The 15924-nt window shown below is 36.6% G+C and overlaps 1 protein-coding gene across 1 annotated transcript; it reads left to right on the top strand.

Moving 5' to 3' along the window:
• Positions 1-3117: 3117 nt before the first annotated feature.
• Positions 3118-14856, top strand: mapk13 (mitogen-activated protein kinase 13). The gene is made up of 12 exons (XM_034877425.1): positions 3118-3378; positions 5546-5675; positions 5872-5930; positions 6348-6453; positions 7104-7133; positions 9068-9115; positions 9537-9651; positions 10279-10350; positions 10871-10950; positions 12898-12976; positions 13485-13658; positions 14093-14856. The coding sequence occupies exons 1-12, from the start codon at positions 3266-3268 to the stop codon at positions 14176-14178; spliced, it is 1092 nt and encodes a 363-aa protein (XP_034733316.1). The 5' UTR covers positions 3118-3265; the 3' UTR covers positions 14179-14856.
• Positions 14857-15924: the final 1068 nt, after the last annotated feature.

The following is a 15924-nucleotide window of genomic DNA, read 5'->3' as shown; positions in this document are numbered from 1 at the left end:
AACTGACCCAAAAATATTGACAAAATGCAAATAAATAGCAAAGAGCAATTGGATTTATGATCAATATTGACAATAACAGACAGACTGCAGATTTCTGTCAAATTGGATTTCTTAATTTTGGATCAGCCTGCAGGTAGCATGTAAATTAATTACATGGAACAAGGAGTATGCAGATGTACCCATAGTGTGCTTCAATGGTAGAGTGGATTCAGTTAATCATATGCATATATCCTCTAGAGGAGGACAGAGGGACAGTGTGGCTGCCAGAATATGCTTTAAAGTTTTGAGCCTTTGGTCAAGATAAATAACAAGGTGAAGGAAACGTTTAGCTTATTTGGTTCATTGTACAGCAAGATTGTTACTTTATACATTAATGCTAAATTGTCTTTTGAAGATCATTGGCTCCAGCCATTAGTGGATTATTCTTTTAAATGTTACTTAACAGGAGGGTGCCCACCATAAACCACATTTATGGAGGTTATATCATGACATTGGGCTTTAATGTGTTTCATGAATGCACCTGAGGTTTATTGAATTAAAATTACTGTAGCTGTACTGTACTGTGACACAGTGGTTATAGCAAAAAGGCCTTGGGTCTGGACCTTGGGTCTGCTTTTTTTGCTCTTGAATTTCCTCTTTATTCTATAATCCAAAGATATGTCTGTGTGTATGTATTTGTCTTGTCACTTTTTACTTGCACCTAGATAGGTCTTGCTATGCAAGACTAATTTGCACCTAATGGTGAAGGAAGTGTGTGCCATCATGTGCTCCAGTTCCTGTGCCCCTGCATAGAACTGAAGGTGTAGAGCATGGATGGATAGATGCATGGTGTAATGGTTCATCAGCTACCAGCGTTGCTGTGAGCCCTTTCTGTCAGTCCACCACTTTGGTTTAGACTGACAAATCTTAACAAAAGCTGGACAGATTACTATGACATTTCGTACAGACATCCACGGTCCACAGGGGGCAAACTATAATGACTTTGTTGATCCCCTGACTTTTCCTCTAGAGCACTGTGACCCAGATATCATACTAGATCACAATGGCACAACGAGAGGTGTGGACGATTTATTCAAGCTGCTATTCTGCTATACAGCTGCCCAAGAAAACCTCACAATGGCCACTTCTAGTGTTTTACAACATACTGGATGTTTTGGCATACAATAATGCGTTTGTGATCTGGGAGGCCCATGCAGGGTGGCACCATGGAAAGCTACAGAAGAGAGTGCTGTTTTTAGGAGGGTTAAATAAACTGGTAACACCCCGCATACAGAGCAGATAACCTGCACATGACACTAATCCTTATCTATATGTTTAAGATAATGTAAAATGTGCCGAGTTACAAAATGTCTGGAAAGAGACACTGACAGCAGAGACGGAAGTCCCAGGATGGCCGTAACTAATAGTTACCGCTCAAAAATAGGAGTGGGTGATGTGGACAAATTTAATACCATGATTAGTAATACCTTGACATCAATGTGTATACTATATAATAACACTGTATAGTATGTATTTTTACCAAGTAAATTATAGTAATTAAACAAGTATTACAAATCGCACTGTAAACAAAAACACTACTATATTTGAACCATATATACGTATATGCATAATTTCTCATTATTTATAATACATTTACTACATTTGTGTTCACATTCAGATTTTTCCTTTGCAATTACTATCGTCCACAAATTTATGTTAGCTTATTTTACATGTTTTATGTTGTATGATATCATAAGTTGAGATGTAGTCTACTTTGTTAATAACTTGACTAAACAGAGATTTGTTTAGCTCGGGAAATTAGCGACTGAAACTTCATTAGGTGGGATTTTTTTCTCTCTAAAACACAGTAGGCTACATGGCGGAAAGTGGGGTTTGAAAGCTAGAAAATTCAACAGCTGGCTAAATTATGGCTGAACTACTGGTATTGATCTATAATCCTTTAAACCCCCACAGATATATTATGGTAATTTGGTGCCAGCCTGCAGTTCAAATCTTACTTGTTGCTTAAAAACAGTCACCTCATCTCTTTTTATTTTTTGAATGCTGCCCCCAAAACATTAGAGCTGTGTTGACTCAAGTCCCATAAAATAAAAGATAAAAAAACAACTCAATAGTTCAGATTTTAGGTTTATTTTACTAATTTATTTTTTGACAAAAATAATTCTATCTAATAGTTATCAAATACAATGATTATTAATAGGCTTATACCTTCACTGGTAACATGGACCGACATGAGACTAACATAAGACATACAGAAAATACAAATTCACCTTACTCACATAACCCTGTGCTTCCAAATGAACAAAGGCCTACATTGTCTACATCAGATCTAACAAAAATATGTAGCCAACATAAAAATTATGGCTATAATATAGTGCAGGAATAACACATACATTGTCGGTTTATATCATAAACCTAAAACGGGGTGATGATTGAAAAAGGGTTTTTAAAGATTATTTATGATTAAACCTACAGTATTTGTGAACGAATTCGAAATCTTATAGCTCAGTTCACATGTTTTTGTCCATGTCTGTAAGTGCGATGTCCTGCAGTAAGCAGCAATGATTCATAAACTTTTGGCAATGAAGCCTACAGTAGCCTAATTATTCATGACAAGTAACATTGTGTGGGTGGGAGCAAATCGAGTCCTATTGACATGTTTCAGCAAGCAGCTGTCTGATTTTTTCACGTATTATCGGGTTGTTTTCCTCACGAGGGATAAAACTGAGTTAAATGAGTTTTTTCTGCAAAAGGAAGACTAGGCTACTCTACATGATGCTACATGTCAAGTAGTCGTCCAGATTACTTGTCTAATGCTGCGACTGTAGTTTACTGAGACATAGGCTGTGGTGCCGAGTAAAACCAACGGGAGACAGTCATGTTTAGACAGGAAATGGAGTGATTCTGCCTTCAAAATAAAGTTTTGTTTCCGCATTCTGAATTCAAATGAAAACTCAAATGAGAATCTTACAAAACAAGAAAGTCAAACAATAGCACAGACTAAATGTCATATTTCCAGAATTTTTAGAATTATCATTTGAGATAAATTAAGCCATTAGGTTTTTTTTGCGCTCTTTTTAGCAACATCTTAGCTTAGTGTCTCCCCCCACGCTGTCTAACGAACATTAATTTTGAAAACCTTTAACGGAAGTAAGCTGCAGGTTATGTGGTCTCGTTTTTAAGCAACATTTGGTTTACCTTCTGAACAAGTGACAGGTTTACAGGAGGAACTTTTTTTTCCTAGCTTCGCCTTCTCCTCTTCATCATGGAGGCTCGAGCACATTTCTCCCGGGAGGAAATTAACAGCACGGTGTGGGAAGTCCCGGAGAAATACGCACGGCTCAAACAGATAGGGACCGGGGCGTATGGTACTGTGTGGTAAGGGTTGTTTAACGTTACCACACGCTGTATGAAGTGTGTTTACGCTGTATGATGTGTGTGTCGTAGTTGTCTATGAATACTGTTTAGTCGGAGCCCAACATTCATTACCGTTAGCTGCACTGCTGCATGCAGCCCCTGTTGGGCCTGGGTTATGGTTATATCCTGTAACGTTAGTGTACCGTAGTGTAGCTACGTTACACTGTCAACACTGGCACAGCCATTAATGTTATCAAGTTGTAACATATGACACCTTATAGCGCATCCGACCAGCATGTGATCGGGCGAAGATTAGATATTGCACAACACGTACGTTTTAAACTCAAATATATATTTGTCTTCACAGCAATAGAGGAGATGTAACTGTTTAGTATGTCAGTATTAAACATCGCCACTTTCCACGTTCATTTCTTCGTGCAGGTACATACAAGGTACACATTTGTGGAAGCCGCATAACAAGATAATGGGCACATTGCATAATACGGAAACAGCGTGTTACACATTGCACATTAAATGAGATTTTAGGGATACACGTAGGGGGTCAAACGTCAAGCCATGGGAAGACAGTTTTAGTTTGATAATCATTTGATTTGTTTAAGAAACCTAGAATAAATACATTGGACACACCCCACATCACTTGACATTATAGATTTACAGGAATCATATTGTTTATCATGCTGAGTAGATACATTAAATCAGTGTTAGGGTCAACTAAGGCTGCTATTTGGTTTAATCAATTACATTTTTGATATGATATACTATAATGTATCAGTGATCATCGTTAAAGGTCAAAAATCGAAAAAGCCTTTTACCTCACAGCCATACAATTCTAAATGTGGTCTGTATTACAGTCACACTAATACAATTTTTTTATTCAACAAGTCAGGTGAGACAAAGTATGTAAAAGTTAGTACAAATGTCAAACTTACAAGGCTCCTGTCAACTGTCATACAAGCAAACTTTATTGGATCTATAACAACACACTTAGGGTCGTAGCCAGGATTTTTATTTTTATTTATTTATTATTTAGTTATTCGGAATTGGAAGTTCCACCAGCAGAACATTGTTGACTAGCCCACAACCAAACTGTAAAATTTATTTATTCCTTTATTTTAAATTGCCACATTTTCTAAAAATGTAATTTACCTGCAGTATCGTCTGATTCGTTGTTTTGAATCCTTCTCTACGCATCCAGATATGTAATTATAGTGAATACTAAATGTATTTTATTATCATGTAGCGCCACAAATAGGATAATTTGCTAATTCCATTGCACAGGTGCTGAATGACATCCACTGAACATTCACTTTCAACATGTATTAAGAAAACTTGTTTTGGTGTTCAGGCACACTCAGTCTCAGCTTTGTCATTTATCCCTTTGAGGGTGTTTACACTGACTTTGGTGTGTCTGTTGTCAAAGCCGCATATGTTGGCCTGCAAAATGTGGTTAGTAGGGTTTTAAGCATTATAGTGTGGTAGTGATGGTCTGTTAAGCTAATAATGCCTAAACTTTAAAAGAAGCTCCATCTGATGAACTCGGATCAAGTCCCCACCATTATCTGTAATTCTTCCAAATTGCACATCACTCATTAATCGTCTTGTAGGAATTTGCAAACATGGGAAAAGAAAGAAATAATAAACAGAGGCATAACCAACAGTTTCATAACTACTGTATGTGTTAGATGTACTGTCTTTATTGTGGATGCGTATCTTGCATGGATCAGCTGCTGCATGTAGAATTGAAGTTAATATCCTGCATTAGTGCATCACCATTGTCAACAACACTGTACACAAGTGGTGTGTGTAATGTGTGTTGGTGGATGTGGCTCCAAATAGCCGAACAAGCCTGTCCTCCTACGATTTGGTGCCCTGCAGATCACTGCAGACATGCACATCACGAGTTGCCAAACATTTACATATTTATACTACCAACCACAGCCCCCCCTTCCCCCCCACACTCAGTTAGAGAATGAGTCCCACTTACAGTTCCTCCATCTGAGAACGTCTTTGCTGTTGGAAGGATTTTTTTGAGTGAAACCCCAAAATAGACCATCCTGTCATTTTCTCACTGCTCTGACTTCAAAAGAGGGAAATCATAGTGATACTAGGAGGCACGGGCATACTGGGAGTGCAAAGCTAATGACTTGTTTTCTATTATTCATCACAGCTCAGCAATAAATGAGAAGACTAAAGAGAAAGTGGCCATCAAGAAGCTCCACAGGCCCTTCCAGTCCGAGATCTTTGCCAAGAGGGCCTACCGAGAGCTCCGACTGCTCAAACACATGAAGCATGAAAACGTAAATTGATCAAATTGAACATGTCTCCTTCTACTTCTTCTTCCTTTAACAGGCTGTAGATGTGACATTTGTTTTTGAACCTTTAAATAGCAAAATCATTTTGCATTTTAGATATGATAATCCTGTTAATACATAAGCTCCTCAAGTCTGCTCCCATGTCTCTGTATTTGTCATGTCGCCCTTTCATTCCAATCAGGTGATAGGACTTCTTGATGTGTTTTCACCTGCCTCAAGCCTTGAAGAAATCCAGGACTTGTGAGTATTTTTTGGCATATTAGTAAGCACTCAGGCAGAGACAGCCAACACCTCTTTTTATTAATAGGAAGCAAAGGCCACTATATGGCTAAATGTATGTGGACACCTAAATCTGCCGTAAGAATAGTAGTGAGGTCGGCCACTAATGTGAGGCGATAAGGCCTGAACTGTTGCCACATACTGTAGGTGTCATGATAATAAATGGCCCTAATTTAGACTTTTGCAGGAGAAAATTAGGAGGATACTGCTAAGAGGAAGAGTATATTGAAGGTTTAATGATATGTGATTGTTATATAAACATACACCAGCATTCTAAGCTCCTTAATCAAAGTTGAAAAAGTCATGGATTACAGCATTAACAAGGTGTAGCTTAAAATCCCAATAATCACTCCACCTCTCTCCCTCCCTTTTTCTCAGCTACCTGGTGATGCCTTACATGTTTACTGACCTGTCAAAGGTGCGAGGTCATCTTACAGAAGACAAAGTCCAGTTTCTCGTCTACCAGATGCTCTGTGGACTCAGGGTGAGCCGTGAAAAGCTGACCTTTCAGAAATGTACAATTTTACACAACTTTAGCATGAAGCATAATGAGGACATTAGTGAAACATAATTATAATTTATAAAAACCTCACTGAATACGTTCCTAGGTTATCATTTAACACATTCATGCCAGAATTGTACTGTATTTTATTATATATGCTACAATAAATTCAGAGAATTGTCTGCACTTCAATTACATTCTTGCATTTTTATATTCAAGATTAAAAATCTTACTTTTGCAGCAGTAAGGGATGGGGGGAAGGTACAAGACACAGACATAAACAAACAATAAATAAATATAACCTAAAGAGAATAAATAGTAAAATAGTACTATATAATGAAGGGTGCAGTGGAGTGTCAACCTTTTGTGCCTTACATGAGTTAATACAACACAATTATACACAATTATAGAATAGGAGAGAGGTACTCTCTATATCCTAGTTATTTGAAAAAGTAAAGGCAGATTAATGCAATATAATAAATACTATACTTTAGTAAACTGTAATAGAGAATTGTCCAAAGTGAAAACAGGCATACTAATAAAACCATTATGTTAACGTATACCATACATATATTTTGGATGTAACTGCAATATAAATGTCTGCTACCTGCTCTGTCTCTCCCTTTCTGCAGTACATTCACAAGGCTGGAATCATCCACAGGGTAAGTACAAGTCAGATGTCTCTGTAGAAAGTTGACATTCGAGCTTAGGTAAAAAAATATTTATTCTGGGAAAAGTTTGACCGATGATAAATGTTTCTTTACAGGCTATTATGAATTGCTTGTAGTGTGTGCAGTGGTTTGTGCTTCACTGGATCAGATAACACACATGCGCTTCCTGTACTGCAGAAATAAATGGGAATGTTGATTTTGTTAGTCATTGTTATTGACTCAGATTAAACCCTGCCCTAGCAGGTAGGATGAGTTGACTCGCTGATGTCTGACTGCATGTCGAGAGATGTTAGGCCACACCCATTAACACCAGTGCCAGGTGGATGTGTGTGTGAAGTTGGGAAAGTAGGGTTAAATCAATAAAGCACTAACATATTAGGCTGATATGAATGGCTTCTTATCTCTTTGACACCCAAAGACACAAAAGTACAAAGACAAATGGTATTAATGTTTGCAGGAAGATCACTTGTTAAATCTACAATTTTCTTGGTTCCCTTCCATGGAAGTAGTACATTTTCAAACACACTAATGGTTATGCACTGTTGTAAAAATGTGTCTTTACCATTTACAGTACAATGTAGCCTTTTTTCACGTTTTGATCAAAACATAATTATTAATTTTGCTAATTATTGACTAAGCGATAGTTTTTGGTGTTTGAGCTCTGAACATGTGTTTAAGATCAGCTGTGTGTTTACACTGAAGAAAATATGATCATGCACACTCTGATTCAGTCAGTGTTACCCTGCTTTTACTCTTGTAATTCCTAACACAGTTTAAGGTGTTACTAACACTCACTAACAGTGCCACACTTATCACACATTATGTCACAGTATTGTATGAGGGACTCGGCAGAAATGCTGCAGAGAGTATTATGGGCAGCTCATAGTTGAGTCAGACCATTGAATACCTGTTAAAAATCGCCACAGTATTCAGGCATAGAGGCATACAGTTTAGCCATGTTAGGCCACAGGAACTACAAGCACTAAAGCGTGATTTATGCTTCTGCGTTAAATCTACGCCGTGGCTACGTACGCTCCCACTAAGCGAGCGAACAAGAGGGAGAGAGAGATTTATGTTTTTCTTGCACTAAACTTGCCGATACAAAAAGCACCATGAAATTGGTAAGCCCACCAAACATATTTCAAATACCAGCCAACGAGCCGGGTTCACACAATCATTACTGCAGGTCTCAGACAGTAGCTTATATTTGTAGAAGACTAATGCCGCAGGCCAAATAATCACACACACACACACACACACACACACAAAAACATACACACATGCATCATCACACAGTATTCATAATTGCACACATGCTAACAATAATGTAATATTTTTCATATATGTAGTGACTTAGATATATCTCAATAATCCACTGAACCTGTTTCAATCACATTTTTAGGGCTCTTAATAAACCAATGTCTGGTGCGGTGTATAACTTTGAATTCTGTGATCCATTTATTCAGTTCTGTAAAACACATTTTCACTGTAATGTTCTGCTACGAGACAGAGATAACAGTGAAGTGAGAGAGAGAAACTTAAGGCCATGTTTGTGGGCTATGGCGAGAGCTTTCCGTGGAGCCTCGGCAGAACCATAAATCATCCTTAAGGCTGCGTTTCCACCTAGCAGTCTGGTTTAGCTCAATTTGTTACACATTATAACGGTTATTTTTGCATTTTCCATTGTCAAAAGTTGTGGCTGGTACCAATAGAACTTTTCAATTCTGTCCTGTTTTTTTGTTACCTCTCTGTTGAGGTATCCAGCACACTAGTTCAATATTAAAAGGTGGAGCTAGAAACACTGCAGTATGGTGTTTGATGCAGACCTTCCTCTCCATCAATTCTAAGGTGGTACAAACACCATAATTTGCTGTTAATCACTATTTGCAATAAGTTACCATCACTCAGCTCCTTTTCTTTTACAGGATCTTAAGCCTGGAAACTTGGCTGTAAACCAAGACTGTGAACTGAAGGTTTGTACTAAATGATCACACATGAAAACATGACAAAGTTGAAGTGATAGGGTTGGTGCGGAAGCTAAATATTAGGATTTAGCAAAAAAGATAATTAATGAATACAAGATATACTATTAAGTTAGCAATATATGGGTAATAGGATATGGATGTACTAACAGTTGATTCTGTTACTGGACAGATTTGATTATTACTTAAATCTTAACACACACATTTTGTGTGTTAAGATAATGTTATTGATTTCTGAAAATATCTTTCAACATTGGAAACATTATGGACAATGTCAGTCTGTATGTTCATTAAGTGTCCACACATTTGGCAAGCATGTAACACATTATCAAACAATAAATTAACTTTAGAGAAGGTTGTCCTGTGCAGTGTTTATGTTCCAGACTGATCAGTTTCTTGCCTTCCAATGCAGATCCTGGACTTTGGGTTGGCTCGCAGTACTGATGCTGAGATGACAGGCTACGTGGTGACACGTTGGTACCGGGCACCTGAGGTCATTCTGAACTGGATGCACTACACCCAGACTGGCAAGAAAATTATATCCGTCCTTCCTGTCGTCTCAGTTTTGAGTTGGCTTGTAACTTTTTGCTGTTTGTTGTGTGAACCCATCACAACTCCATTTACAGGGATTTCTTTTTTTAAGAAGAGGCTTGTTTGGCACTTTATGGGTCAGCAGTTTTTCTAATCCTGTCGTTGGTGTGTGAAATGGATTTGAAGTTGCATTGGTATCATTTTGACAGTAAATATTTTTTTTCTTTTAATCTGTTAGCAGTTGACGAAGATGGGTCCGACAGGAGCCTGATAGTGTTCAGACTCAATGACAATGATAAAGCTGTCACTGCAATGAAACTGACTTTCCCAGGATTTATGTTTCTTTAGGAGATTTAGTTTTTGCATTTTATAAACAGCATCTACCAAATGGGATGGAACTCTGGCAAGTTTGCACCCTTTGTAAAATTGGGTTACTCACCAAGTATTCTCCAATATGAACAGCACAATAGATTCTGCACTCTATTTTGATGAGGAACTCTCTGCTGTGGCATATAAATGCCACCTTCCTCATTTGTACTGCACTGAGCTTAAGTGAAAAAACTCGTATTGATGTACATTCTGCTTAGGTTCTCACTCAATTTTTTTCTTCTTCTTTTTTCTAGTGGACATCTGGTCTGTGGGTTGTATCATGGCAGAAATGATCAATGGAAAAACCCTTTTCAAAGGGAGAGACTGTATCCTTTCATCAGCCTTGTCGGTTTATCGGACTTTTGAGACTTGTGTAATGCCAGATAATGAGATAATCAGTATAAGGACATGTATATATACTGTAGGATTTTGAAATGATAACACATCAAGTTTTAATATCACTTCATAAAATCATTTTAATATTAAGGTGATTAAAGCCACTTGATTAAAGAGTGATTTGATAATGGGCACTATAATTCAGGTGTAGAATGGAACACAAATGACAATCACAGTATATTACATGCAGCAAAAATATGTTTCTACTGGCAGAATTCAGTGCAGCTAATGCTGCACTACAGTAAATACTTTTTCTGCATGTTTTATATTTACTTTTTATGTTATTTTTTGCACTTGATTCTAATTACTTATGCATATTGTCTCCTAGCAAATTAAGCTGTCACTTGTGGCTTAGTTTGGAAACCCTACCTTTCACTGCTTCTGAGTGGACGCTTGCTTATTGAACCAACAATTTTAAAAAAATCCTTAATTGTAACCCTTTATTACCAGACATGGACCAGCTGACTCAGATCATGAAAGTGACTGGAGTACCTGGAGCAGACTTCATACAGAAGCTGGACAGTCCAGAGGTAGGCCAAATTACTGTCCTACCTAAACAAAACAACGTGCTGTAGATTAGATTTGCATGAAGGAGGAAATTGGCTTGATATAAAACCAGACGCGCTTAACAAAGTTGCATTAAAAAAAAATCATTCAAGAAGTGTATTTCGTCAGGTAATTATAACATTTCACCAATATTTGAGATGTGTGAAACACTATTTGAGTGAAATGTTTATCAGAAATAATCTCAGAATTAATTTATTAAAAAAAAAAAAAAGACTAAAATGTTTTGACTAAAACTTGACTAAGATACCGGAGTTCACAGTTGACCAAAACTAGACTTAGATACCTTGAGTTCTCTTTTGACTAAAACTAGACTAAAATGATGAGACTTTTAGTCGACTAAAACTTGATCAGCAAAAAAAAGATAAGTGAATGACTAAATATAACTAAAACTAAAAAGGACATTTGGGAACAATTAAAAATAGGTGACAAAATTAACACTACCTCTGACTTTTTTCCTTTCTGCTGGAGGAGGACTAGGTGTGTTTCCACCTCTCTCTAAACCCACATACATTTATTTAATGGTTATAAAAAGAATCAAATGAAAAAAGCTTTGAAGAATAAGTCTCACTAGCAGCACACATAGGTTGTAATGTACTCTACATCCAACAAAAACAACATACTGGAGATGTTGCCATTATTTACGCTTTACCAGTAGTGGGAGTAAAAATGTTAAAGAAATATCCTGTGGATGGTACTAGAGGAGAAGTCAGGACATCACCAAAAGCATTGAAGGGGGTAATGGAAAATAAAGTTATTTAAAGTGCTCATATTATGCTCATTTTCATATTCATTATTGTATTTAGAGGTTGTACCAGAATAGGTTTACATGGTTTAAATTTCAAAAAACACCATATTTTTGTTGTACTGCACATTGCTGCAGCTCCTCTTTTCACCCTGTGTGTTGAGCTCTCTGTTTTAGCTACAGAGTGAGACATCACACTTCTGTTCCATCTTTGTTGGGAGTTTCACATGTGCAGTAGGTAGGTAAGAATAACAAGCCATGAGGGCGTGCCATGCTAGCATCTAGAAGAGCATTGTAACATGGGTTACAAAGTGAAGCACGTTTGTCACGGAAGTAAAGGCTGGATTACAATAGAGCCGTTAGGAGCAGTTTGTGAACAGTGTTTTCTGTTGAAGATTGTAAGTCTGTTTGGGGTAGACTTTGGGCTTTTTTACTTTATAAACCTATAACATGCACAAAAAAGATATATAACACAATAAAGGAAAGGGAAAAAGCCAAAAAGCATAATATGACCACTTTAAAGACATGGAAATAAAACATATTTGTTTTATCCACAGGGAACCCCAAGAAATACCACAACCTATCTCTACCAATCAGTCTATCTGAAAGTTAAGCTCTTTACCTATTCCGTCATTATTATGATTATTAATATTATTATTAATATTATTATTGTTAGTATATCTATTAGTATGTCTATTATAATCCTACTATTATAACACACATAACGAGTTGAATAAAATGTTCACCAATCTCAAAACATAGTGCTTACCTATTAATTTCATCCGTATCATTTTTGCAAGGTGCAAAGCAAACAATGAAATTAGTAAATATCTTTTAACTTCAGTGAGTTAGATGATTAAATAAAAGAGTCATTACATTTTGCAAAAACATCTGTTTGGTCTGCCAACTGAAGCAGGTGATTTGTAAGCTCATAGCTAACAGTTCAATTTTGTAGTTTATGTGATTTTTAATCATTAAGGCAATAGTGATATCATCAGTTACAGTTTTTGAACAGTTAGAATACTTGTAATTTGAATCATTCCAGTCCATAACCAGAGATTAAATCTATATGAAAGTATGAGCTGTTGCTTTAATTTACAGTATAATCTGGTCAAGTTTGCTTTTCCATGCTTAATTTTATTTTTTCTTTCATCTTTAAACAACACAGGCCAAAACCTATGTGAAGGCCCTTCCTCGCTATCCCAGAAAAGACTTCTCAACATTGTTCCCCAGAGCCAGTGCAATGGGTGAGTTTAGCCACAGCCTTTTTTCTAAGCTTGACTGATCCACACGTTTTTTATTTCTACATTTATATTACTCTTCAGACACATTTAGCACAGGTGTCCACAGAGCTGGTCCACCATAGCAGTTGGGCATCAATTGCTTGTTGTTGTCGTCAGTAACTTTTAACAGTAATCATCTGTCATTTGCTTAGCATGTTCCTTTTGCTGCTTTCTGTCTCTGAATGATGTAATGGCTCTCTTTGTACCCTGTTCATGAAAGACGTTGCGCGTACTGTTCTAAACAAACAGTACTTGGTAGGTCTAGTACAGGAGATTTTTTCTCTGTGGTATAATGTAATTTATCTGGCAGTAATAGAATTCCCTCTTCTTTGCATCTTTTGGAAACAACTTAAATTGTTACATCTGATAGGCATATGTCCAAATGGCATATGTCAGTAAAACATTGACTGATATACAATTTGATAGTTTCGATCAACTCGTTGCATTATTTTGTTTCACTGACCGTTTGCAGGTATCGACCTGCTGGAGAAGATGCTGGTTCTGGATGGAGACGAGAGACCCACAGCCGAACTAGCTCTGGAGCACCCATATTTTGACAGCCTCAGGGACCCAGACGACTTACCTAAACCTGCGCCATATGATGACAGCTATGACAACGCCACATTGTCCTTGGATGAGTGGAAGCGTAAGTGAAAAGCAATAACAAAACATATTTAAAGAAACTTTCACCGTACAACCTATGTGCAGATTTAAGTCGTGTATATACTTATCAGTTAAGATCTCATTTATTCACAGTTATTTCACAGATTTGTCAGAAAAGAGGCCTTTTTAAATGTATTTTTAAGTTATATGAAAAAGATAAATAGAAGTACAAATACACTCATGTGTGCATACAGTAAGCGGTGAAACAGTGTGAAAACAGTGGAACTGTATAATTGTCATGCTTTTGAAATGTGGAGATTTTATTGTTTTTAAGTTTTAACCATGTAGGCCAAATTGTATTATATTGTACACAAACTTCCTCTTTAGGTTTTTATTGGCTTTCTGTTTAAACTATTGTTGGAGTTGTGGACATGCACCCCATGCAGAAAATAAATAATTTCCCCCTTTTGCCCCCAGGGTTATGCTTCAGAGAGGTGAACAGCTTTGTGCCATTCCCACGGCGGGACTCCAAGAGAAAAAACACGCTGACTATATCTCCGTGACCTGACGAATGTCTTGTAGTGCTGATGCCCTGACCTACACAGCATACAGCCTATGGTGCCCTTGTAAATTCCAACCATGGATTCACTTTCTTTCTTTTACCCTGGATATATTTAGATTTTGAAGAGTGGTTATTTCGATTATTTTGTGCAATTGTTTCCCAAGTGTGGATTGCTCCTTATGTTACATACTCCCTATCAGTGAATTTTGCGTTTTGCAAATCTATTGTGACCAAATGTCACAGGATTTACTGTAATATTGTTTTACAATTAAACAATAAGACAAGATGTGTACAACGTTTTGTTTTTGCGGCAAATAATAAATGTTGGTGCCCGAGATTGACTGAAGACTGGCCTCACTAATAGCCAACTAAAATCTATTGTAATTAAAATTAGTGCAGTCTTGACGTAAAAATACAAAAGTTTATACGTTATTCATTAAAATGGAGAAAAGGGAGAAAGTCTGGATTTTGCCAATGAATGCCCTGAAGACCGGACCAGCAAAGACCAAAAATAATTAGCAGTTAACTGTGTGAATCTCCAATATGTAACCAGTGTCAGCTTGGATATGTGACCATGAAGGTGTGTATGATGCTTAAAACGCAACTAGTTGTTTTACACTTGTCTCTGCTTGTATCACTTTGTAGTTCTTTACTTAATTACTAAAATAACTTAACACAATTTTGAATATGTTCTTGACTGGTAGATTTAGAGGCTGCTGAGTGGTGTATAATATTGCACAGAGGTAATTCATTAAGGTTAAGGTTATTCTGTTTAATTAATTGTATCATCTTTATGGTAGGGGATCATCCTGCACATGCTGCCTGTGTGTGTGAGTGTGTGTTTGTGCAGATTGGATTAAGAATTACACACTTAGAATGGATAAAGCTATACTAAAAGCAATACAGATTAGCAATGTTGAATACCTTTTTTATTTAATTGTTTTTAGTTTGTATTGATACTTGATAAAGACACAAATACAAAAAACATCTTACACTTTCATAGTATGGCAATACAGTTTTCCATACAAAAACAAGACATATACAACAAAACTAACATAAAAAACAGATCACATACAAAACAAAGAGGAAAACTGATCAGGATTTCTAGACAGAGGAGACACAGAAGCCGTTCATAGTACATATATTTTTGACTTAAATACCTGGAAGGAAAGCTGTCCCTTTTGCCATTTCTGTTCATTCATTTAAAAAAAAAAACTTAGTTTGTATTATCAGGATTATCATAATTAAAAATAAAAGCTTTTACGCTAAGAGAGTAAGGTGGATCAAAAAGGTGACTATTTAAGTCAGAGAGAAATGTTTTGGTTTTCTCACATTCAAAAAATAGGTGTGATAGTGGTTCATCCATATCACCACAGAAGGAACAATCATTACTTATGTCTGCATATTTGGCTACAGTAACATCCACGGGGTATATTTTGTGAAGAATTTTAATTGAACCTCCTTCACTTTATTTGTAATGCAGTATTTACTAGGAAACAACCAAGCTTTTTTTCTAATTAAAATCAGGAATTAAAGATCCCCAATAGAATTTCCCTCTAAGAATTAATCTTTTTCTAAAATGAAAGATATGACGAATATGTTAATTTATTATCACATTTTTGTCTACCATATCAATCCCATAAAAAAATAATTTATGACGTGTTTATAGACTGTATATTATTAAATTTAAAACTAATATACAGTCTTTGGTTGTGTTACATTGCACTGTTGAATACCTTGCGCGCGA

The sequence above is a fragment of the Etheostoma cragini genome, chromosome 7, assembly GCF_013103735.1.
Source record: "Etheostoma cragini isolate CJK2018 chromosome 7, CSU_Ecrag_1.0, whole genome shotgun sequence".
NCBI classification, from domain to species: Eukaryota; Metazoa; Chordata; class Actinopteri; order Perciformes; family Percidae; genus Etheostoma; species Etheostoma cragini.
The sequence above is the reverse complement of the archived record's forward strand: the minus strand, read 5'-3'. Positions and strand labels throughout refer to the sequence as shown.